General features: G+C 45.8%; 1 protein-coding gene across 9 annotated transcripts in view; it reads right to left on the bottom strand.

The window, feature by feature from the left end:
* MAP4K4 (mitogen-activated protein kinase kinase kinase kinase 4) overlaps nt 1-20,457 on the bottom strand; it is a 383,820-nt gene that overhangs the window by 60,400 nt on the left and 302,963 nt on the right. For all 9 annotated transcript variants that reach the window (XM_069770099.1, XM_069770100.1, XM_069770105.1 and 6 more), the window contains 2 exons: nt 1,615-1,740; nt 702-812 (listed from right to left, as the gene is read on the bottom strand). In XM_069770099.1, the coding sequence (XP_069626200.1) occupies nt 702-812; nt 1,615-1,740 (237 nt within the window). The remainder of the gene's footprint in view (nt 1-701; nt 813-1,614; nt 1,741-20,457) is intronic.

Below are 20,457 nucleotides of genomic sequence, written 5' to 3'. Positions count from 1 at the left end.
CCATACCAGATTTACTTAGCGCAGCAAACAAATGCCAATTCAAAAAGCACTTAAACTGTACCAACTGGAAATTAAATATGAAGAGTAATTAGTTAAAGCTTCAGTTTTAGAAAAACTGGTAAGTGGCATCCCTCTTCCTGAGAAACTTTTGCAGCACCGTCTGCTAGCACTCCACAGCGCCCAGCCACATATGACGTAGCTGCTTGCTCTAGATAGGCTGCAGCAATATACAATATGCGAGCACATTGCAGCACAGAAGTCCTGACTGCTGGCCTGAGCCAACAACTCCCTTCCTTCACAGATTTGATTAGAAGCAGAGAAAAGACAGCTGCAAGCACATTTGGAAAAGCCCATTCTGCACCCTGTTGTGTTATGACACTGTAAGAACCTCAGGCTTCTCGAAACCAGTGTCTTACTGACACTGTTTCACAGCTTCTACAATAGGTAAGGTCAATGGTTCTTCCGCTGGCTTCTCATGACTAAAAATCGCTATTTTCTGCAAGGCTGCTGTTACAATACAGTACAACTCACACAGAGTTAAATGATGTGGAGCGGACATCTATCTGCTCCTACGCACCCTCCGAAGTGATGACATGGCTAAGGGGATTCATCAGAAACAGCTTCTTGCAGAACCTCAAGCTAGGCTACATCTTGTAAGACTGTTTCTTGTGTTTTCAAGTGGAGCAGACTATTTTCCTTACCCGGAGAATCTCTCTGGAGATATATGCTATCCAGTCTTCTTTCAGAGTATTCCCTTTCGTGTTCTTCACAAGGTCTGTGATAGAGCCTGCTCCACAAAACTCCATAACAAGCTGCAAAACAAGTATCAGCACACAACCAACATTAAATGCAGTTCCCAGCTGTCTAGCGAAGCAAAATAATCGGATTGTAGCATTGATTTGGGAAACCCTCATGAAGCAGAGAATATCATTTATTTTACATCTCTGCCTGGAAAACGGATTCAAACCAAATGTCTCCAATGTGTGTCAGACATATATGGAATATATATCACATTAGTTACCACATTTTCAAGGACTGATTTAATCACTGTCATTGAATGCTGGGAATCTGGATTTGCTCAGCTATGCAAAATGCATTAGCAGCAACAGGAGTAAGAGCACATCCAATGCTGGAGGAATCAAACTGATTACACTATCGCAACACATCTTACTCTTTAACTCCTGTTTATTTATGGAAGAACATGCACTGATGTCTGTACTCTGCCATTTCGAACCCAAACTTTAATCCTCTAGAGGGTGTAGATGAGGTGGGATGAGAAACGTAATGGGTACAATTCTCAAGTGCAGCTTTCTTTTTACAGTCACACATTCTTACTGCTCAGCTCATCTGCTTTGTTCCCACAAAACATGTTACTATCCATCAGGGAAACGGGGGAAAAAAGTCACTTAAAGAGCAAATCCATTGCTAATAGCAAATCTTGGTTCAGCCATCCTCTTAGGGATGCATGATTAGCCTATGTGATTCACTTACCTATCTGTTCAGGCAAGCACCAATTCCATTAGTTTGTCTTTCCATAATGTGGTATTTCTGTCATCCTCAAACTATATCCAAAAGGGAAAGACTTATGAACCTGTTTGAGAAATATCTGCTTACCCACAGTTGGTCGTCATGTCCTGGAGGACTTTTCTTAATGAAAGCACCATAGTAAGTTGCAATATTTCTATGATGAGAATATTTCTTTAGCATATTAATCTCCAGTTTGATTTCTTCTTCTTCGTCCTTGGAAAAAAACCAAAAACCATACATTTAATACACCATGTGCATTATTTATTTCCTCTTCTCTTTCACAGAAGTAGATTTTTTAAAAGTTCAAGTTATACCAGCATCATGCTCAGTAAACACATCCTACGTTCATGCCATCAAAATCCTGTTTATTGAGATGGTCTAAACCAGACCTTTACTTTCCCAAGTTTTCAGTAGTGCAAAAAAGCAAACGAAGGATGCACTGGATTTCATCCAATGATGGAGCAGGACAGGATCTGTGTAAAAACCCTATGCTTGTAATACCTTAAGCAAATACATAGCTAGCAGGCTTTTATTCTACGTAACCCAGAGAACTAGAAAACCGGGAAAATCTATGAATTTATGACAGAGGACTATCATTTCCACCTTCCTCATTTTTTTCCCTTTAATTTTGAAAATTGCAACCAGTCCTATTTAAATGCCAAAGCTGGCCCTCTGAGGTGGGTTCCCCCCACAGTGGGAACCACAGGGTCCCATCTCAGTGCCAGCACGGGGCCAGCGCAGGCAAGCAGAGGTGGAGATCAGGAATTCCCCTCGCTGCACGGACGAGGCGTTCGCCTCGTGCACAGGTTTCCTCCTCCTCCATCTGCCTCCGCGGAGGAAGAGCAAGTGCATCAGGAAGAGAAGGCCGGGAGCCCGGGCGGTAAACAGGATGCTGGGACACAAAGGCAGAGGAAGGATTTTCCCCGGCTCCCTCCCGCCCCAGCGAGGTGCCAAGCAGAGAGCAGCTCAGGTGAAGGGAGGTCATCCCTTCAAAGAGCTGAAATGGGTAACGCTATGCAACCGCTCCTTCAAAACACCCACAACCCGGTTTTGAAGTGACAGCAGGACGCGTTGCACGGAAGGATCCGTGCACGCTTCGGGGTGATGTCTGAGCAGGCAGCCAGCAGGTACAGAAGAAGAAGGAGCAGACACCATCCCACCCCCGGCTCTCTTACCACACCTAGACAGTGGGAGTCTTCATCTATCACCTCTCCAGGCAACAAATGAAAAGACAGCTGGTTTACCCCTTTAGGCACAATCTTTATTCGCTCCACAATTTTCTAGCCTTAGATATCCAGGGGGAAAATGTCTACCTTAAATTGATTCCGGGAAGAAACCGAAACCTCTGTTCCCTAGGGTGGCTGGCTGATGGAAACAGTGGCACATATTTTGATTATCCTGTAATGTCAAAACTGATTACATGAGAAGATTTTAAGCCTTAAACTTCCTTGCAATTTGTACCATGCTAGCAATCAAATATCCTATTCATGACATATGCAGATCCTAATACTAAGTGCATGTTAACTATTTTTACACACTCGTATGCGTAGCTTTAGCAAAAGAAACCACCCTATGCTACAAGGCAAACAATTATTTCAAATACACTGACAGTGGGATGCAGTGCTTACTCGTAAACTATTATGAGAGAATTCCCAAAACGCACCAGGGATAAACTACTCTTAAATCTTCTCATGATGCATCTTTGAAGTAAAATACCGTGTATTTCTGGAACACTGAACAAAATAGTAAAATAATCTTGTAAATCAAAGTTCCCAGTGAACAGCAGCCCTGGGAGAAAGTGTTATCAGAACAGCCTTTTGAGCCAAAAGCTAACTCAGTGCTTCCTCAGCTGCTTCTGTTATCCTTGCTGTTGTGTGATTTTTTTTTATTTATTTAGACCATATGCAAAAAAAGAAGAACACATGCTTATACTAGAAACCACCACACTGAACTTTGAATTTAGGCAAAAAAACTGTAACAGGAGCTTTGTTAAACTTCATGGTTTGGGACTTAATTGCTGATAGGTTAATATGTATAATTGGATTAATCTGCTATTTTGTACTGACTTTTTATATAAAAATTACTTCCTACCCTCAGCACATGAACACAATAGCTTTTACAATACAATGGGCAGGATGTCCTAAAGGTTATTCATGTTTATCTACTGTAACAACAGCCAAAAGGACAATGCTTCGACAGGATCTATTTCTGAAAAATAAAATAATAAAAAAACCCACCCCAATAAAAAACCCAAAGAACAAACAGCAAGAAAAAAAGGCGCACACAGACGCAGCAGACTGCAGGCAGTTACTGCTCTTTCAGTTTTAACTTGTGGCTGTGTCAAAGCACCTGCTCAACGGCCTGCAGCAACCCCAAGCATCTCCCTTAACTAAGGCTAATAATGGTCCTAAACTCCTATTTCAGCTGCCACTGAGCATTTGTCCACAACACAAATAGCTCTCACCTACAGTTCAATCCAGTCCAAATTCCAGCCTACAAAAATAAATGGATTCAGTAATTCTCGCCAGGCTTTGCAGCACTCCACTTACTTAGTGCGGATCAATAACTCCCTGGCACCGAGTCCTGAAGACTTTGTGGCGACAGGAACTATCATGAGAATTAATCAGCATGTGGAAGGCTGCAGTACCGCTGTGGTACAGCAATTGGCGTAAGATTAAAAAAAAAAAAAAATTAAAAAAAAGGTGGCCAGACCAAAATTGTTCTTTTCCAGATCAGGAACTTTTTTTTCCAGGCTACAGTTGATTTCATCCCAACATGGACAGTTGAAAGAGGCCAAACAATGTGCGCCCTACCGGTGTTTACTTCTCCCCACTAACTACAAAAGGAGGATGAGGTCATTAGCCAAGATCCAGACACCAAACTTGCAGATGTCTCACATCAGGGTGAGATGAATCCCACCCAAAAATCTCACCGGATAAGACCGTTTCCGCACAGGTCTCCTTATTGACTCGTGTGCCATAGGGATCCTCCTGTGCAGAGGGAGGTGTTTTGGCAGCCGTTTTCGGCATTTGGTCGTGCAAGCCGGCTTCAGGGATGGAAGGTCTCTCACCTCGTCCCGACAACGCACGCGCTGCACCACCACCGCTAACAGCCCCTCTGTTTGCAGAGGCACCAGGATCACAAAAGGGGAAAATTAAAACCGATTGAGGCGAGAGACTGTCATTCTCATGAAGGAACACAAAAGTACATCCTTTTTTCTTGGATGAGAGAGGCAGCTGGTGAGCCCTTCCTAGTGATTTTATGCAGCTGGCATCAATTACCACTTTAAGCCATTATCTGTGGATACAAACTCCCATTGAAACCTTCTTTGTCTGGCCTGTGACGGGGCTGGTGTAAGTGTTTTATACTTACACATTCGCTGTCTGTTTGTGACAGCACGTCTGATTACCAGTAATTTTTGCAGTAAGCTGTACTTTTGCAAGACTCACGTGGTTAAATCAAGCTTGGAGCAGCTTTCCTCTCCCTTTCCATGCGATTCCCTTCAGAGATTAAATGGACATGTCAGCATCTCTAGGGATTTCTAGCCACAATGCTGTTTTATCAAAATGACTTTGCCTGTAAGATTAAAAACCACATACGATGCCTGCACAGAAATCCACCTATGTACACTAAGATCATTTCTAACCATTTGAATTAACACATTAAAAATCAAACCAGGCATGTTACCCCCCAGCAGGCCACCTAGCAGCACCCCATCAGCTTGCTTACAGCTGTAGCGCAAAACCTCAACGCCACTTGCTCTTCCATTCATCACTGCACGCCAAGTATCAGATTATTTTTTTTGTACACAGACGGCAAATCAATGACATGTTTTTTTCATTACATCACCATTTACAAAACTGTAATGATTTAAGTATCTGAATGATTTAAGTATCGGACCATGGTTGCCGCTAGAGTAACTCCCAGTCAAATAAAAGCTACTAGAGCAGATCCATGTAAGGAATATTAATCTGGACAGCTCAATCATGCCATTTTAGCACGTCTTCCAAAGGTAACCCCCCCTGCATCATTATTGCAAGAAAATCCTGCTTATTTATACAAATTCTTAGAAGATGAGGAATTCAGAAGTGCTTTGCTGGACATCGTGGTAGGAGAAGAAGGGAACTACAGCTCTGGAAGTGCCAGAAGCAGGGAGGACATAACCAGAGGAAAAGAAAAATCACTTCATGCCTGCCCTGTTTTTATATACTGCCCTAAATATCGTTGTCTAGGTGCCTCAGGAGACCAAGGAAAACAGTCCCGACCTGCCCCAGCACTGCAACTGGTACGAGACCCCTACTAGAATCTGTCTCTGAGAAACACATCCAGGGGACTAAGGGGGGAATAACACTGTTTCCCAAGCTCTATAGCACAAGGAAATTATTTCAGGAGGTGAATTAAAAAACAAACAAACAAACAAAAAACCCCAAACAAAACTACCTAAAGGTACAGCGAGCAAGTATCCCCAGGCATGTAAGTGGTGACTTTCCACCCACACTCCCCTGGGCGAAAGAGCTGCCTGACCACTGCTCTTTGCTAGCTGCTGACCCTGCCCTCTCAAGGGATGGCACAGCTCGCGGAGAAGGAACTCAGGACAATTTCAGAAGATTTTCTTTATCCTAGTAGTAAGATGAGGGGAAATGTGAGTGACAAAACACAGCCAAGCAAGTATAAAGCAAGACAATGTTCTGTGATGAAGGTAAGAGCAAGTTTACCTATCCTGCCAGATGATTTATATGCTGCCCTAAATCAGTTTGCACAGGAATACAAATCGGTCCCTTCAGTAACTTTCCTTTTTGATTTAAGAAATGAGACAGTGACAAATCTCAACTCTCCCTGCACAAATGGCATCCAGTCATTTTAAGCTACAACCAAGTGTTTTAAGAATTAACACCACTCCCTAACAGTGGAAAGCCAAACACGCAGGCAAAGGGGGATGGGGAAAGGGAAGCCTCCAAGTCCCCTTTCCTTTGCTTTCCCAATGCTGCTCACAAAGCCCTGCCTGCCTATGCCCAGGGAGCTGCACTGCCCGGAGAACAGAAGTTGGCAATGCTCTGCCTGGGGTTTCAGCGGGAGCTGAGCTGCTGAGGATCACGAGCTCCAGCGGTGGCTTGTGGGATTTGGAAATCTTTAAATCACGGGAGAGCTGGGATCTGTGTGGAGGGGCAGGCAGCAGCCTCAGCCCGGCACTGGGAGGGGAAAGGGACTGCTAACCCACGGATGCTCAGAGTGGCGGAGAGGAAACTAGTTTGCCTTCAGAGGCACCAAAATGATGACGACTTGGCTTTTCTTTCACCATCTCCCCCCGACACGCAAGTTCAAGAAAAACAGGAGAAGCCCACAAGAAACCCAGTTTATTTTCCTTTCTGCTTCCTCTCAATTTTCATTTCTGCTCTCCACCCACACCCAAAAAAAAAAAGTCATAAAAGGCACCAAATGCAAACAAAAATCTTCCTGGATAAATCATGACACCAACTTTTGCAAACCACCATTCTGCTTGTGTGTCACATCCCCCCTCCTCCCTGCACCCCAGACCTGGCCGGCATCCATTCAGAGCAGAATCTGTCCAGGACAGGGAAAGTCTGAATAGTGCCTAGCACAATAGGTGACCTTTTCTGGTGCTGGAATCCATAATATATACACTCGTTAATAAAGTTCTCACACACGAGGGAGATGTTTTGGCGAGAAGAGTTGGGTCAGTATTGCACACAGCACGGTATTTGAACTGGGAGCTGTGGCGCTGCCTCTGAACCGGGACGGAGATTGTAATTTTGGGAGGAACCTAACCACAAGAGCAATGAGACTCCAAGTGCTGGGCAAGTCCCTGCCAGTGCCTGACAAGGTAGGAAGTTTGTGTAAAGCAGAGCAGCTTGCAGTGTGGGGAGCGCAATGTGGAGAAAGGCGATCCTCTCCAACACCACTACGGGTGTCGGAATTGGGAATATGACATAAAATAGTTCTTAAAAGAAAAGACCAAAAACAGGCTTCTTAGGAGGGAAAGCTTAAACTGTTTAAAAGAAAAGACTTTAATCAAGAAGTGCAGTAAACATTTAACAAGTCCATATACAGTCCCTCCTAAATCTTGCCATACAAGAGTCTCCAACTTTCTTATTACATCCCATCTTTCTTGAGTCTTTTACAGAGCCTTTGAGCTTTGTTACCCTCAAGCTAAAGACCTCATGCAAGTTTATTTCCCTTCTGTCTCTCTCCTCTGTTCCCGTCTCACCCCCAGCACTGACTGTGCCTGTCCCACTTCACGTGCAAGGCGTCTCTTTCACGGACCCCCTACCCACAGACTCTTCCCACCTTGGCCTCAGCATGTTCATTTCTCTGCACCATCCTTCAAGTCCTTCCCAAACACGCACTTGTTCAAAGGCTTCCAGACTGTTTGCCCTTAAGAAAATGCATCCACCATGCCAAGCCCTCGGTGACACTGAAGGAGCACTAGACATCCAGCAAGCAGTGGCGTGGGTGCTGAGCATCGCCCCACCATCGCTGTGAGGGTGCTTCTCCGACTCTGCCCCTTGCCCACATACGCAGCCCATGCAGAGAAAGCCCTTCACGGGCTTTACCATTTGCGAGCTTTCTGGAGCCCATCTCGTCACTGCGAGCTGCTCACCAGCCTCCGAGCAGCTTCCGCCGTCGGCACAGAGCCACGCTGCCAGAAGCAGCAAACCGGCAACGCTGCTCAGGCAGAGCGATTGCAGAAGACGGCCGTGATGCTTTTTCGAGGGTCAAAAAAATCTTAGTTTTGTGAGAACTGGCTGGCAGAACAGTGCTGTCCTTATGACCACGTTCGGTTACCTTCAGTGGCAAGATTTCATCAAGCAGGTTAGAAACACACTTCCCAACGCATGCAAAACAGAGGCTGCTTTGTCTCCCCTTGGCACAACACCCTCTCTACTGCATGCTAAAGGCACCATCTGAAACAAGAGAGAAAATGAGCCAAATTGTTCGCAACAGTGCCACTGCTGAGGCTGGAGCCATAAAGCAACAATTAAATTAACTGGACAAAAAAGCACGAGGGAGGGCTAGCTCTTAAGCAGGGTCCCAGCACTGCCCGAAGGAGCCTGTGTAGAAGCATTGTGCAGGCACAGGAGATGGAATCACGTGCGGGCAGGAAGGAGCCAAAAACCACGTGAAGACAATACTTGTCTGTTGTCTCCCCCCTAAACCACCTCCTCTGCCAATCACCCTGACAACAATATTTTCTTTCTTGCCTGATGTGCCCCCGATGCCTTTGCTGGTCACTGAATGAGCTGCGCTGAAGGCACAGAGACTGCACCGCTGCTGACCTCCCCCAGTAAAACCCCAGGATGACATGGGCTTTTCCGAAGACAACCAAGAGAGAAACTCCTAAGGGCAAATCCCTTCAACCATTGCCAAGGCTAGTCCCTTGATCCTGGTCATGATTACTTAAAAGAGTTTTCTGCTCAGATTGCATGTTTATCCCAGCTATACAATTCAACTGTCCATCCTCATCAAGCCTAAATTATTTACAAGTTATGCAACAAGCTAGCCTTGTGCTGACATCTTCAGAGCTCTCATAAAAGAGGGAAGGTTTAGTACCCTACTTCCATTACTATTAATTATTCACACTAAAAACGCCTGTTGCTATACAATTCTACATTCAGTCTCAGTTTTTTGTGATCAGAACAAGCCCTTGCTAGCAGACATGAAAAATAAGTCTGTGTGCGAAGGAAAGAAATTAAAACAATTTCCTTTATGCAAAGCTCCGGGCTCAGACAATAAGAGGAGACGTAGATGCTGGAGAGAAAACAGGCTTACGCACAAAGCCAAAAAGTTGCACAGCTTTTCTACTTCCAATCTCAGTGTGCATTTGATGCCAAGCAAAGCAGCATCTCTGGGGGCGGGGGGGAGACACAGAGCCAGGGGAGGTGTTTGCCCACCGCTTGGCCCCTGCTCTCCCCGGGCAGTGTGAAGCTCCACCATTCCCACCCGGAGCGCAGACCTCCTTCCCAAAGGGGATCAACACATGGGTCCCTCCCTGCATGTGCAGTCCAGACGCTGCTGGGCCACAGTTTAGACCTGGGAGATGGAAAAAGCTCCTGAGCCCTGCAGGTTTGATGCAGCTGGAGAGATTCAACAAGAAACTAAAGTTCTAGTTTGAAACTAAGCTTTAACTTTGAGGGAGGTTGGGCAGAAGGCAAACATGTGAGAGAGGAGAGAAAACAAAAGGCTGAAATGACTGCAAGTGGATTTCCTATTTACCAAATGCCACACAGAAGCTATATGAGCAGAAATTTAAGCTGGGAAGGTAAAATACATTAAAAATGGCAGTTCTGGCGTAACACGAATGTTATTCCAGTACATGTCACGAAAACCTATAATTACATGAAGACACTGATTCCCTTACAGGACAGATTTGTTCAGTATACAGCCTCACACCCACACTGACCAACAAGTCCTGTAGATGAACAGGGAAGAGGGATTTATTTACAACCCCTCCTTCATTTTGTATATTGAATGAAACCCAAATGCTAAAAAACAAACAAAATACCCCAACAGTTCACGATCATGAACCCAAAAGCTGTAACCACGCACACCTGAACAACAACAGAACAAAGGAGAGGAAGGAAAAGTAATCCCACTTTGGCACTTTCTCAGGGCTGTTTCACATAGGATCCTTTATTAAAAAGAGATAGGACTGGAGAAGTAGCTGACGAGAAATTCAGAAGCTCCATCACATGCCACCATTTCTTCGCCCAACAGTGACGGAGGGCTTGGTGCTGCTCAGTACATAGTATTATTTAGGCCAAAAGCAAACACACAGATTTGTGAAGCTGGGGGAGCAGACTGGCAATGGTACTCCCAATTCAATCATATATTAAAAAATACAATAAAAAATTTTTAAAAATATGGGGGAGCACGAACAAGCACCACCACAATTGCCAGCAGTGAGCAGCTGGCAGCCACGAAGCAAGTACCTCGCACTTCCAGGAGACACAGTCCCACCGGTGACCTTCACCCCTGCACGGGACGAGTCCCACCTCAGGTGGACAGACCTGTCCCTTTATGGGTACCTTTCCCCCCATGCTAAATTGTGGGCACCTAGGGCAGCTACATTCCAGGCTTCAGCACAACCACTACCTGCCTAAAATTAGACAGAGTGAACCCAGGCTTTGGTCATTGGTAGCATCAACAGCTAAGGCCCGCAAACAGCCACTGGAAGACTACAAGTTTTATTATCGACTTCAGCTTCTGAACCTTAATCAACTGGTAGGTGGAAGGAGAACTTTGTAACACATTGCTAATTCCTCAGCTGTCCACATTCCCCAAGTCTTCTAGGCTTTAATTAAGCAAACCTTCCTCATTAAAATGTTGCGAGTGCTGCAATTTTTCCTTCCAAATATTTAAAACTCCGTCTGCAACACTTACAAAGCCCTGCATTTTGTCTGAAAATGAGTGCTAAGAAAAGCCCCGAAAACAAAATTACCGCCTTTTCTTTGCAGCCCACCAATACGTTTCTATAAAGTTACATACTTCACTTATCCCGTTACTATGAACAAACAGATTCAATGCTTCTTTTCTAAAGTGCTGTACCTCAGACAGAGGTGATCTGCCAGATGAAATGACACCTAACAGACAGCCATCACATCCCCCAACATCGAAGGTAATACGTTGGCTTAGGAGTTAATACCCATGTTTAACGCCCATTGTACGTGCTGTCAGTAACCTACGCTGTTTTACACCCACAAAAGGAAAACTTCAAATTTTGGGCTATGCTACAGCCTCCAAAAAGCTCCTTGTAAGCAAGGACTGGTGTGAGATCATGATCTGACTTATTCAACACAAGGTTTCTTTTGTGAAGCAGCCAAAATATGTAAATTACTCAGGAATAAAAGGAATCGTCCGATCTGTACATGTGTCTTACAAACATGATTGAATGACACAGTGCGAACGCACAAGTCCTTACAAGTTTTAATTTCAGGTAATCTTTGCCTAAAGGCTAAACGCTTTAGCTTCTCTGGTCCAATATTAGTCACTGCTCAACCCCTGTCGGTGATTCACAACCTTCTCCCCTGCCTTACGCAAAGAAAGCACTGCAAACGCAAAACGCCAGGCACGAACAGGGAGGACGCAAAAGGTTCAAAGGCCCGTTCCTCTCACCAGACGAGGGGCAGAAGGGATCGCAAAGAAAGCAGTGACACCAGCCCACCGTTGTGTGTTTGGGAAACAGGCTGAATATATACTGTCCATGCAGACTGTGGGTGGCTGGGGTGAGAGGGGAGGAGACCTGACCAAGCCCTACAGGCTTGTCAAATTTTATTTTCAATTTTAAAACTAGCCCCAAAAATATCTTCGGTTTCTTTCACGGACATCGCAAGCAAAGACTGCTTCGAAAGCCAGCAGGAGGAAGCTTGCTCCTCCTCCCATTGCCACCATCTCCACCTTTCTTTTCCTTCTCTCTCTGGTTTGGTGGGAACTGCTCCTCCCAGCAGCGACAGAGCGGAGGATTAACATCAGGCCGGTAGCTGTGAGACAGTCAGCCCTACACACACCCGTAGAAATACCCTGTCCAAGACCTCAAACCACCTGTTTCTTCCTGGCCAGGAACGGGCTCCTTCTGCAAAGGGCAAACCCACCCATGACTGATGCCAGACCAGACCCGGGGGTTCTGCTCCTCAGGCTCTTCAGCAGCATTCCTGAAGCCTGCAACCCAACGGCAGCTTTGGGGGTGAAAAAGCACCACCAAGCTCAGCTGCTCTGTGGGAATAAACAGAAAAGAAAGAACTAGAAATATATGGGCTGAGAGCAGCTTTGCTGGAGCAACGAGCTCCTTCAATTTGCTTCTTCACTTAAGAACAAGACCCATGCTTACAACCCTAAGGGTTTTCAAAGCAGGAAGGAATACGGGTATTATATTTTAGCTCTAAAATACACTTGCACTCAGAAATACAACTCTTTTTTAAAAAGGAAATCCATTACAGAATGATTTACAACTGACTGACAAGATGATGATGATGACTCTGTAATTATCAGGTCCAATCACTCAAATTACAATTTACCAGCAGACACACAAACTACTTGATTCACAGCTAACATTTTCTTCAGCACATACTAGGTCCTTCCTAAAACAAGAGGGGAGACAGACAACCTATATCAGTAACAGACAAATGCGTCTGCTGACCAGAGGAATTCAGGGACGTCTGCGAGGGGCAAATTTCCCTTCGTGTTTGTGCCAAACCCTTCCAGAGGACAGATGACAACCAGGGCTGCAACCACAAGGCTTTTCCTTTGTATTCAGACAGGAACAGCTGTTAAACAGGTACAAAGGTACGGCCACGTCTGGGCACGCGTGATAAGTGAGTTCTTTATAAAATCGGTTGCTGAGGTTTTCATTTTCTTTGGTAGATTAATGCTGACTTATGCACAGCATTTAAAATCGCCCCACACTGCCAAAGCTCTGTAAAGGCTGTGCACTTTAGTGTACAAGTAAGTGCATTTGGCGTTGCGCCACTATGTACAAAATCATTTTCATGCAGCTGCCAGCAGAAGGGAACTATATTCTTGGACCAGATGTTTTTGTTGTCGGCGCTGCCAAGCACGCCTGGAAACCTCACAGCTGAGCAGTGCTGCAGGAGTGAATTAACAATGAACAGAGCCACAAGATGCTCATGTCCATCTATCAGACGGGGCATCAAGATCTCCTCTCTCCCTTCCTCCCCCTCTCCAAGCAAGGAAGCTGCCGATAGCCAGCTAATTATTTACCTGCCCAAGAAGAAAAGCCCTTCTGCCTCCATCAGGATAAATAACAGCAACAAATATTTGCAGAAAATATACACCCCAGCTGCATTTACCCCTAGCTGGGAAGGTGACAAAGAGACCATGATTAACAGCCAAGAAAACAGGACTGGAGAAAACATAAATGGTCCTAATACTACAGTACATGTTTGTTTTTGCTGTAGGGCTGTGAACAAGCTTGCATTTATTAAATGCTATTTCACCTCAAAAATCAGAGCCGCTATGGCATCTCACTCTCCAGTTTAAGAGCAAACAGCTCAGATCCCAGCACAAGTCTCTGACTCGTGAGCTGTAACCCTGGAAGCACCGGCAGGAGTTTGGGGACAGGAATCCACTTCCCAACCCCGACACCGGCTCCCGGTGAGGCTCGGCTGCTCTTCGCCCTCCTGTCCCCGTGCTGCAAAGCAGGGGCTGCCGCCAGCCCCCGACCTGCCGGCCTTGCCTTGCCTGTCGCGACTCCACCACGACTAGCAGAGGGGACCCGCGGGCCTAGCGGAACAGAAATAATAAATGGTCAGACAGCTGCTTAAAACCGTGGATGTGTACGCACAGCAGGCAGAAAGCAGTCCGATCAGGGACAAGGGAGCCAGGCACCGACACCCGGGTGCTGATAAGGAGAAAACAAGGTTTACTCGGTCCAAAACTCTCCCTTGACAGGCCTAAATCAACCACAAAGTCTGTAAGAGAAACCTGAGAGGCCAGGCTACCTCACCCAGAAAGAAAAAACCCTGCAGCAGGCAGGGAAGAGGTAGCAGCACATCCAGGCTGCAGCCCTCCCCGGGGCGGCGAAGGGCAACGCTGCTCCTTTGGGTTTTGTGGCTTCTTTGTTTATTCCACTCGCCGGGCATCACACGTGTTCGAAGCGAAAGGCAGCAGAAAAAGGGCGCGGGGGGGGGGGGTGTTGTGAACCTGCTGAGAGCTGCTTTGGGGTCTCTTTTCTCAGACAGGCAAAGCCCTCTCCCGTACCGCAAGCCACTGTTAAAAAGCGACGCTCGGCAACTTGGCTGTAAAATAAGCACAGGCGTAACGTGTTTTACTGAAATCCTCCTATATGGGAATGATCTGCTCACCTCAGACAGGGTATCATTTTGGTTTCCTCAGCCTCCAGTAGCCACCACATCTCCTGCGCCAAATGTAGCCCGCCTAGCTACACCCACCAGCCAGAGCCTGACACCCAGAGCAGCACCTTCCTTAAGGATAAATTAAAAATTATGTGTTTTACAAAAAAAACCCCAAACAGATGGCCTCTCTCGTCCAGAAAAATAAATGGTCTTCTTGTCAGGGACTTTTTCCTCTTAAGACAAAAGTAATGCTATCACTACAGGGTCTCAGGGGAAGATGATTCACGACCAGGAAAAAGCCTGCAATTCTGTGCTCGGGGTATTCACCCCAACAGATACTACAACTTTTTACTATGCTAGTCCCGTAACATGACAAAGTGACAGTCTGAAAAAATTTTCCCTTCATCACACTGATTAGAAACCAAAGAAAGAGCAAGTAGCCTAGCCAAAATGTGGGGGGTGGAGGGGGGGGCATTTACATCCAAAGGAGAAAACCTGGATTGTTTGGAGAGCTTCAAAATTCAGGAGGATATGCTTTAGGGCACCGGATTTGCTCAGCGCGGAGCTGTGTGACACTGAAGCCACGCACAAAGGGACAGGCTGAGCAACCCTGCCAGCTCCAGCTCCACCACCAAGGCAAGGATCCGCTGGTCGGTTTGGAAACACTACCAAGCAGCGTGGAAGCAGCAGAAATCCCACACACAGCAGATCGGACCTCTCCAATAGCTGGAGAGAGGCAGCTAAGTGAAAGACCATGTGTTGTGGAGGTCAGCTTCTGCCAGACTACAGGCATCTGAACAAAGCCCGTCACGGCTGGAGGCTCCTCTCCTGCGGTTTCCTGAAGCCTTGTCCCTCCAACAGGCACATGGAGAAAACCCAGAGCCCAGTCAAAAAGGAAAGCCTCACAGAAATTGCTGGTTAAATTGGTTAAGCTTGTCTTTGCCAGTTTACTAACAAATGATGCTCCGCTAGGAAAAGCCTGTAGTTGCGCTCTGGCTGGCATGAATTAAAAAGCAAGGGGTGGGGGGTGCAGAATAGGAAAAGGAAGAACACGGAGGCTATTATAAAGATAACAAAACATAATAATAATAAAAAAAGGAGGTTCTAAGGTTGTGGGTGCTTTTTTTTTAAAAAAAAACTCTCCCCAAACCAGCTCCATCTGTAGTCTTTGAGCATCTGGGGGTTTCTGCCAAAGTGATCAGTAGCAAAGAGCTAGCATTTGTCTTTGAATTGCAGCCATTATGTGTTCCAGCGTTCCCACACCACGGAGAGAAATCGGAGGCACTCACAATTCTCCCTGGGCTAACGCCGAGCCGCTGATCCAAAGCACAAGGGATGACGGCAGTGCATGTGCGCTGCTTCATATAAAGGCAAGGCACGGTGGAAAAAAGGACATTGCCGCTTTTCATGACCTATAAAACTTCCTCACTGAAAGCGGGCTTGGCTGAGGGCAGCTCTCCAACTCATTGGCAAACCTCTTCAAAGCGAGACATCCAGCTAAGGTTGTCTTTCATACAATATAGCCCTTATTCCCTCACGCCTTCAGTTCGTGAGTAGACACTTTTCCCCAGGAGCCATAGCACGTACAGCCATGCAACAGTTACAGCCCAGTTTTGGCCACCTCTCCCCAACACCGACACTGCAGCGCTGGCCTGGAGAGCGGACACGTGCCCGTGCACACCGACAACCTGCACGGTCCGGCTTCATCCCTTCGGGTTAGTGCAGGACACCGCAAAACCCTTTATCTGCTGTTAGCTGCCCACCAGCCCTACTCACCTCACACCTGGAGGGCTGGGTAAGGCCTTATTTTACCATTCATCTTGTAAAGAAGATTAAAAGAGAAGGTTAAAAAGGAAAAAAAAATGAGGATGAAACAAGTTCTCTGAATGGAAGATGCAAAAAAATGCTAAGCACCAGTAAGCTCCTAACAGCATAACTCAAAGGTCTCTGTTATGTTGCTGTGTATCAGGTTTCAGAAGAAACTTCTGGCTTTTGCCATCATGTGGAAGGCAAGAAGGTTTCTCGCTCTGAAGCCCTCTAGTGATGGCCAAAAGCACAGCACTCACAGAAGTACCTGCTTTGAGTGCAACCAGGAGGAAAAATTTTAGACAAACCCTTGCACAAGAGATCACTGCTCATCAGCTGTGCCAGGTCTAGATGGCCATATCTCAAGGAGCACATAGCAGCTCGTGGAGCCATGCTAAGCAGAGCTTTGGCGACTGTTTATCCACACTCTAAGTAGCTATTTGTCCTCCAAAGGCTGATGAATATGGGTATTTTGTGAGCAATCATGGATTACACCCCTAATCCAAAACAGGCATCAATCTATCATGAGCGGATCTTAATCAAGACTCAGGAAAAAAAATGTGGAAAATTCACAAGAATGTAGGCTTGATACTAAATATCAGGTTGGTTTTTTGGGTTTTTTTTGTTTTTTTCAATCTCAAACACTGAAATCCAACTTTTTGATCTATATTGTGCCTTAGCAATAGGCACAATCTCTGCTGTCCACCGAATATACAGCTCCTGAATACTTGAGTTTCCACAGCTGTATTCATTTCATGCATTATGGAGCTGTAGAGAAGACCAGTAGAAGAAACCTCTTCATTTTTTTCTAAGAAAAACTCTTTTTAACTGCCAGCCAGTCTTCGACCCCTCCGTATCCAGCACTGCCTCAGGGATGCTACTGTGTCAGAAGGTCTTTCCTATGAAACTACAACACTCTGCCCAAGCCCACTGATTTGCATTCTTCTGCTTTATCAACAAGCTGTATGAAATTCACGTATTACAGAACTAGCTATATATTATTTATGTCTCAAAATGGTAAATCATTACATGCATCATATGCAACAACGTTAAAATAAGCATTGTTTCCCACAGTAAAGTCTGCTCTAACACCTTATGTATCTTAAGACCACTTCATTGCCAAAGGAACTGCTGACTTAAATCGTACCTAAGTAACATTTGGAGGAAGAAAGAGTGATATCCAGTGAGTTAAGCAATGGTACCACACAAGCATACAGAGCAAGGGCAGGCTGGGCTTTTGATTCCGGACTTCACTTAAAGCAAACAAATGTCTTTCAGAGGCAGATCTACTTTGGCTACCTGGATTAGCCCACTAAAGGGTTGTTTTCTTTTGCCATTCACTAACCAAAGCACCATTAAACTCAGGATTAGCAAGGTTCTCTGCCTGCAAATATGGGGCATGGTCCAAGATGTGGTTCACCTAAGCCAGTCTCCCGTGGGTCACCAGATGAGAGGCAGCTGGCATCACACATCCTCAGCACAGGTTTTTTGCCTCCACCGTTGGAACCGAGCTCGCCACCCAGCGATTCTTTGCTCTGACATTATCCTGAACACTGGAATTCAGAATCACAACAAATGTTATGGAAATGGTCCAAAGCAGAAAGTGAAGCAATTTCTGAGGCAAGCAAGCAGACTAAAAATAGCCTGCTGCACAGTGGAAAGAATCAGAGGGTGGGGGAATCCCTGCAGAAGACCTTTACACTCCGTTCTTTATTCCTAAATCTGCAGGTGTGGGGCACTACAAACAGTCCCGCAGTGGCCATCGCAGGTGGCCGAGGAAGATGTGGCCAGGCTGTTTGAAAAGCATCGCAGCTGGCCTTCCTCCAGGGTTCACGCCGCAAAGGGATGGCTGTGGGGGTGCGGTTCCCCAGGCAGCCTCAGGGCTCTAACCCTGAGGAGATGATGATGATGATGATGATGAGGGCCAGGCCTCTCCCACTCCTTGCCCTGCCTGGCCCCTCTCCCCCACCCCCCTGCCAGCTTTTGCTGGGGCGAAAACAGTAGAAAGCTAATCTGAATTTAAAAAAAAAGAAAAAAAAAAAAAAAGAAAAAAAAAAGAAAAAAAAAAAAAGAAAATACTTCTTTGCCAGCAGAGCGCTCTGAAGGACGGGACCAGAGAGATGCTGGAACAAGCGCTGTTGGGAAAGGGGTGGAAGAGAGGCAGGGCTGCCCCTGCAGTAGCAGCCAGACATCAAATTGGCTTTGCTGTACTGTAAAACCACATCTCAAGGGAGAAGTAAATAGAAAATAGGGAAAACCTGTAGACACCTATATCATGAAGAAGCACTGCTATCACAACAGGATGCCACCTCTTTTCTTTCCTGCCAGTGGGAGAACTCCTTTCCTGAATTTACATGCGTGTTTATTTGTTTGTTTACATTTGTAGGCATGGGAAAGAGAACAAGTTTGCATTTACGTGCTGATCCATCCATTTTTACAAGAACAATGCAAACTCTAACAATTGGTGTTGCAATTCAAGACTAGGCTAGGTACACTTCCCAAACTCTTTTAACCAGAATTGAGGAGAAGCAGCAATTCCGAGACAGAAACCAACATCACCCTCGGGGACTCAAATTTGAGTGGAGACTTGTTTGACGATGGAGCCCCCTCTGATCTATAAATCAGTGCAACTCTATCATTTTATAATTGACTCAAGGCTTTACATTTAAACAAATTGTTGCAAAAGGGCATAGCCAGAGAAGCAAAAAGAAAAATTCAGCGTGAAAAACAACTAACTCATTTATAAAAACGGGTTTGTCTCCCAGGCTCAAAGAGAGGAAACGCCAATAAATGCTAGAGAAAAGGCTGCCGAGGTAAAATATGCAAGAGACAAATAAAACCCTCCTTAATGGTGCTGCCTTTGCATCACTGTTTCCACAGCAGTGACTCACGGCTGCCTGGCCGCCCGCAGCCCTAGCCGGGAGGACAGGTTAGTGCAAGGGGAGCCAAGCAGCCAGCCACAGGGATGCTCGCTCTCCCTGCTGCCTGTGGTCTCTCTGTCCAATTACATTTCCATTCGGTAAAATATTCCACATAAGAAAATGATTTTCAGGAATCATGGACACTCTCCTTTCTTGCTCTTGGACGCAGAGCCAAGGTGTTTTGCCAGGCCGGTAACAGCTATCTGAAGGTCTGTGGGCTGCTGCATTTACACTAAGATTTCCACTTAGTTCTTACCAGCGCTAGAATCAAACACTAAAATTCAGTTCAGGGAGAAGGAGCTACAGTGGAAAATATCCCTGCTCTGGTGAAACACTGCAGAAACACCTCATACACCAACTGACACGCAAAAAACTGAAAGTTCATTTCTGGAACTGACCCCTCCACTAGGCAGAGAGAGGGACACTTGTGAAGGCCCCCACCATTCTGCAGAACTAGGTGCAAAAACGAGCAGGCTGTTGAATTCTCACCACGCCTTTTGCACCAGTGATGTGCTGGGTAAAGAAACTACCGTTTTACCTGGTGGACACGAGGCAAAACACCAGTGTGCTTGCCCTCCACACAGGAACAGTAGCTGCTTCTGCTGCTAACTCGCTCGCTTCTCACAGACACACCTTTCAGATCAAAACATTTGAGAAATAAAGCCTGACATGAAAAAAACCAACAGGCAATCATCAGAACAAGAAGATGCCTCCTTGGCCAGACTCCCATCTGCCTAATCATGCTTGAAGCAGGGTCTTACTAAGAGAGACAGAAAGGACAGGAGAGCAAAACTAAACTGTGCTTATTATGAAGCACCAATCTTTGCAATTTAATGACACCACCTTTGCACTTTTATTTAGCGGTAGAAAATGTTCTCTTCCAGAGAGGCTACGCAAAGCACGTTCAGTGGGCTTTAATCCCTTTTGGATTAAACCTATCTAGAGGAATGTACACAGGCCCCTTGCTGGAAAGGACTTGAGACGCTTCTACGCTCAGGAGACAGGCAGCATCTTCTACACTGATCAACTGCACTAGTTTGCACAGCATCTTCAAGGCTCTTTTAGCTCAGCCGTGTGCTTCCCATTGCATATTTAACAGATTGGGCACAGGGGGAGAAGAACGCTTTCCTGTTAGGCACAAGGGGAGTGTTCGTCGTGGTTACAAGTCAGCTTAGAGTACAATGAATTCCCAAGTCCTTGAGCATTAGCACTTGCGGCCATAATCTCTAGATTTAGGAGCTGGGCTTTAAGACTGTATTTTAGCCAACAACTCCCTATGCAATCACTCAAGCTGCGTGTTGCAAAAGGAGCACTGTCGAGGGACTTAGAGCAAACATTTTTGTCTCATTAAATGTTGGCAAATAACGTTGTTATTT

The sequence above is a fragment of the Haliaeetus albicilla genome, chromosome 25 (genome assembly GCF_947461875.1).
Source record: "Haliaeetus albicilla chromosome 25, bHalAlb1.1, whole genome shotgun sequence".
In the NCBI taxonomy this organism is placed as follows: domain Eukaryota; kingdom Metazoa; phylum Chordata; class Aves; order Accipitriformes; family Accipitridae; genus Haliaeetus; species Haliaeetus albicilla.
This window is presented reverse-complemented; position numbering and strand designations above follow the sequence as displayed.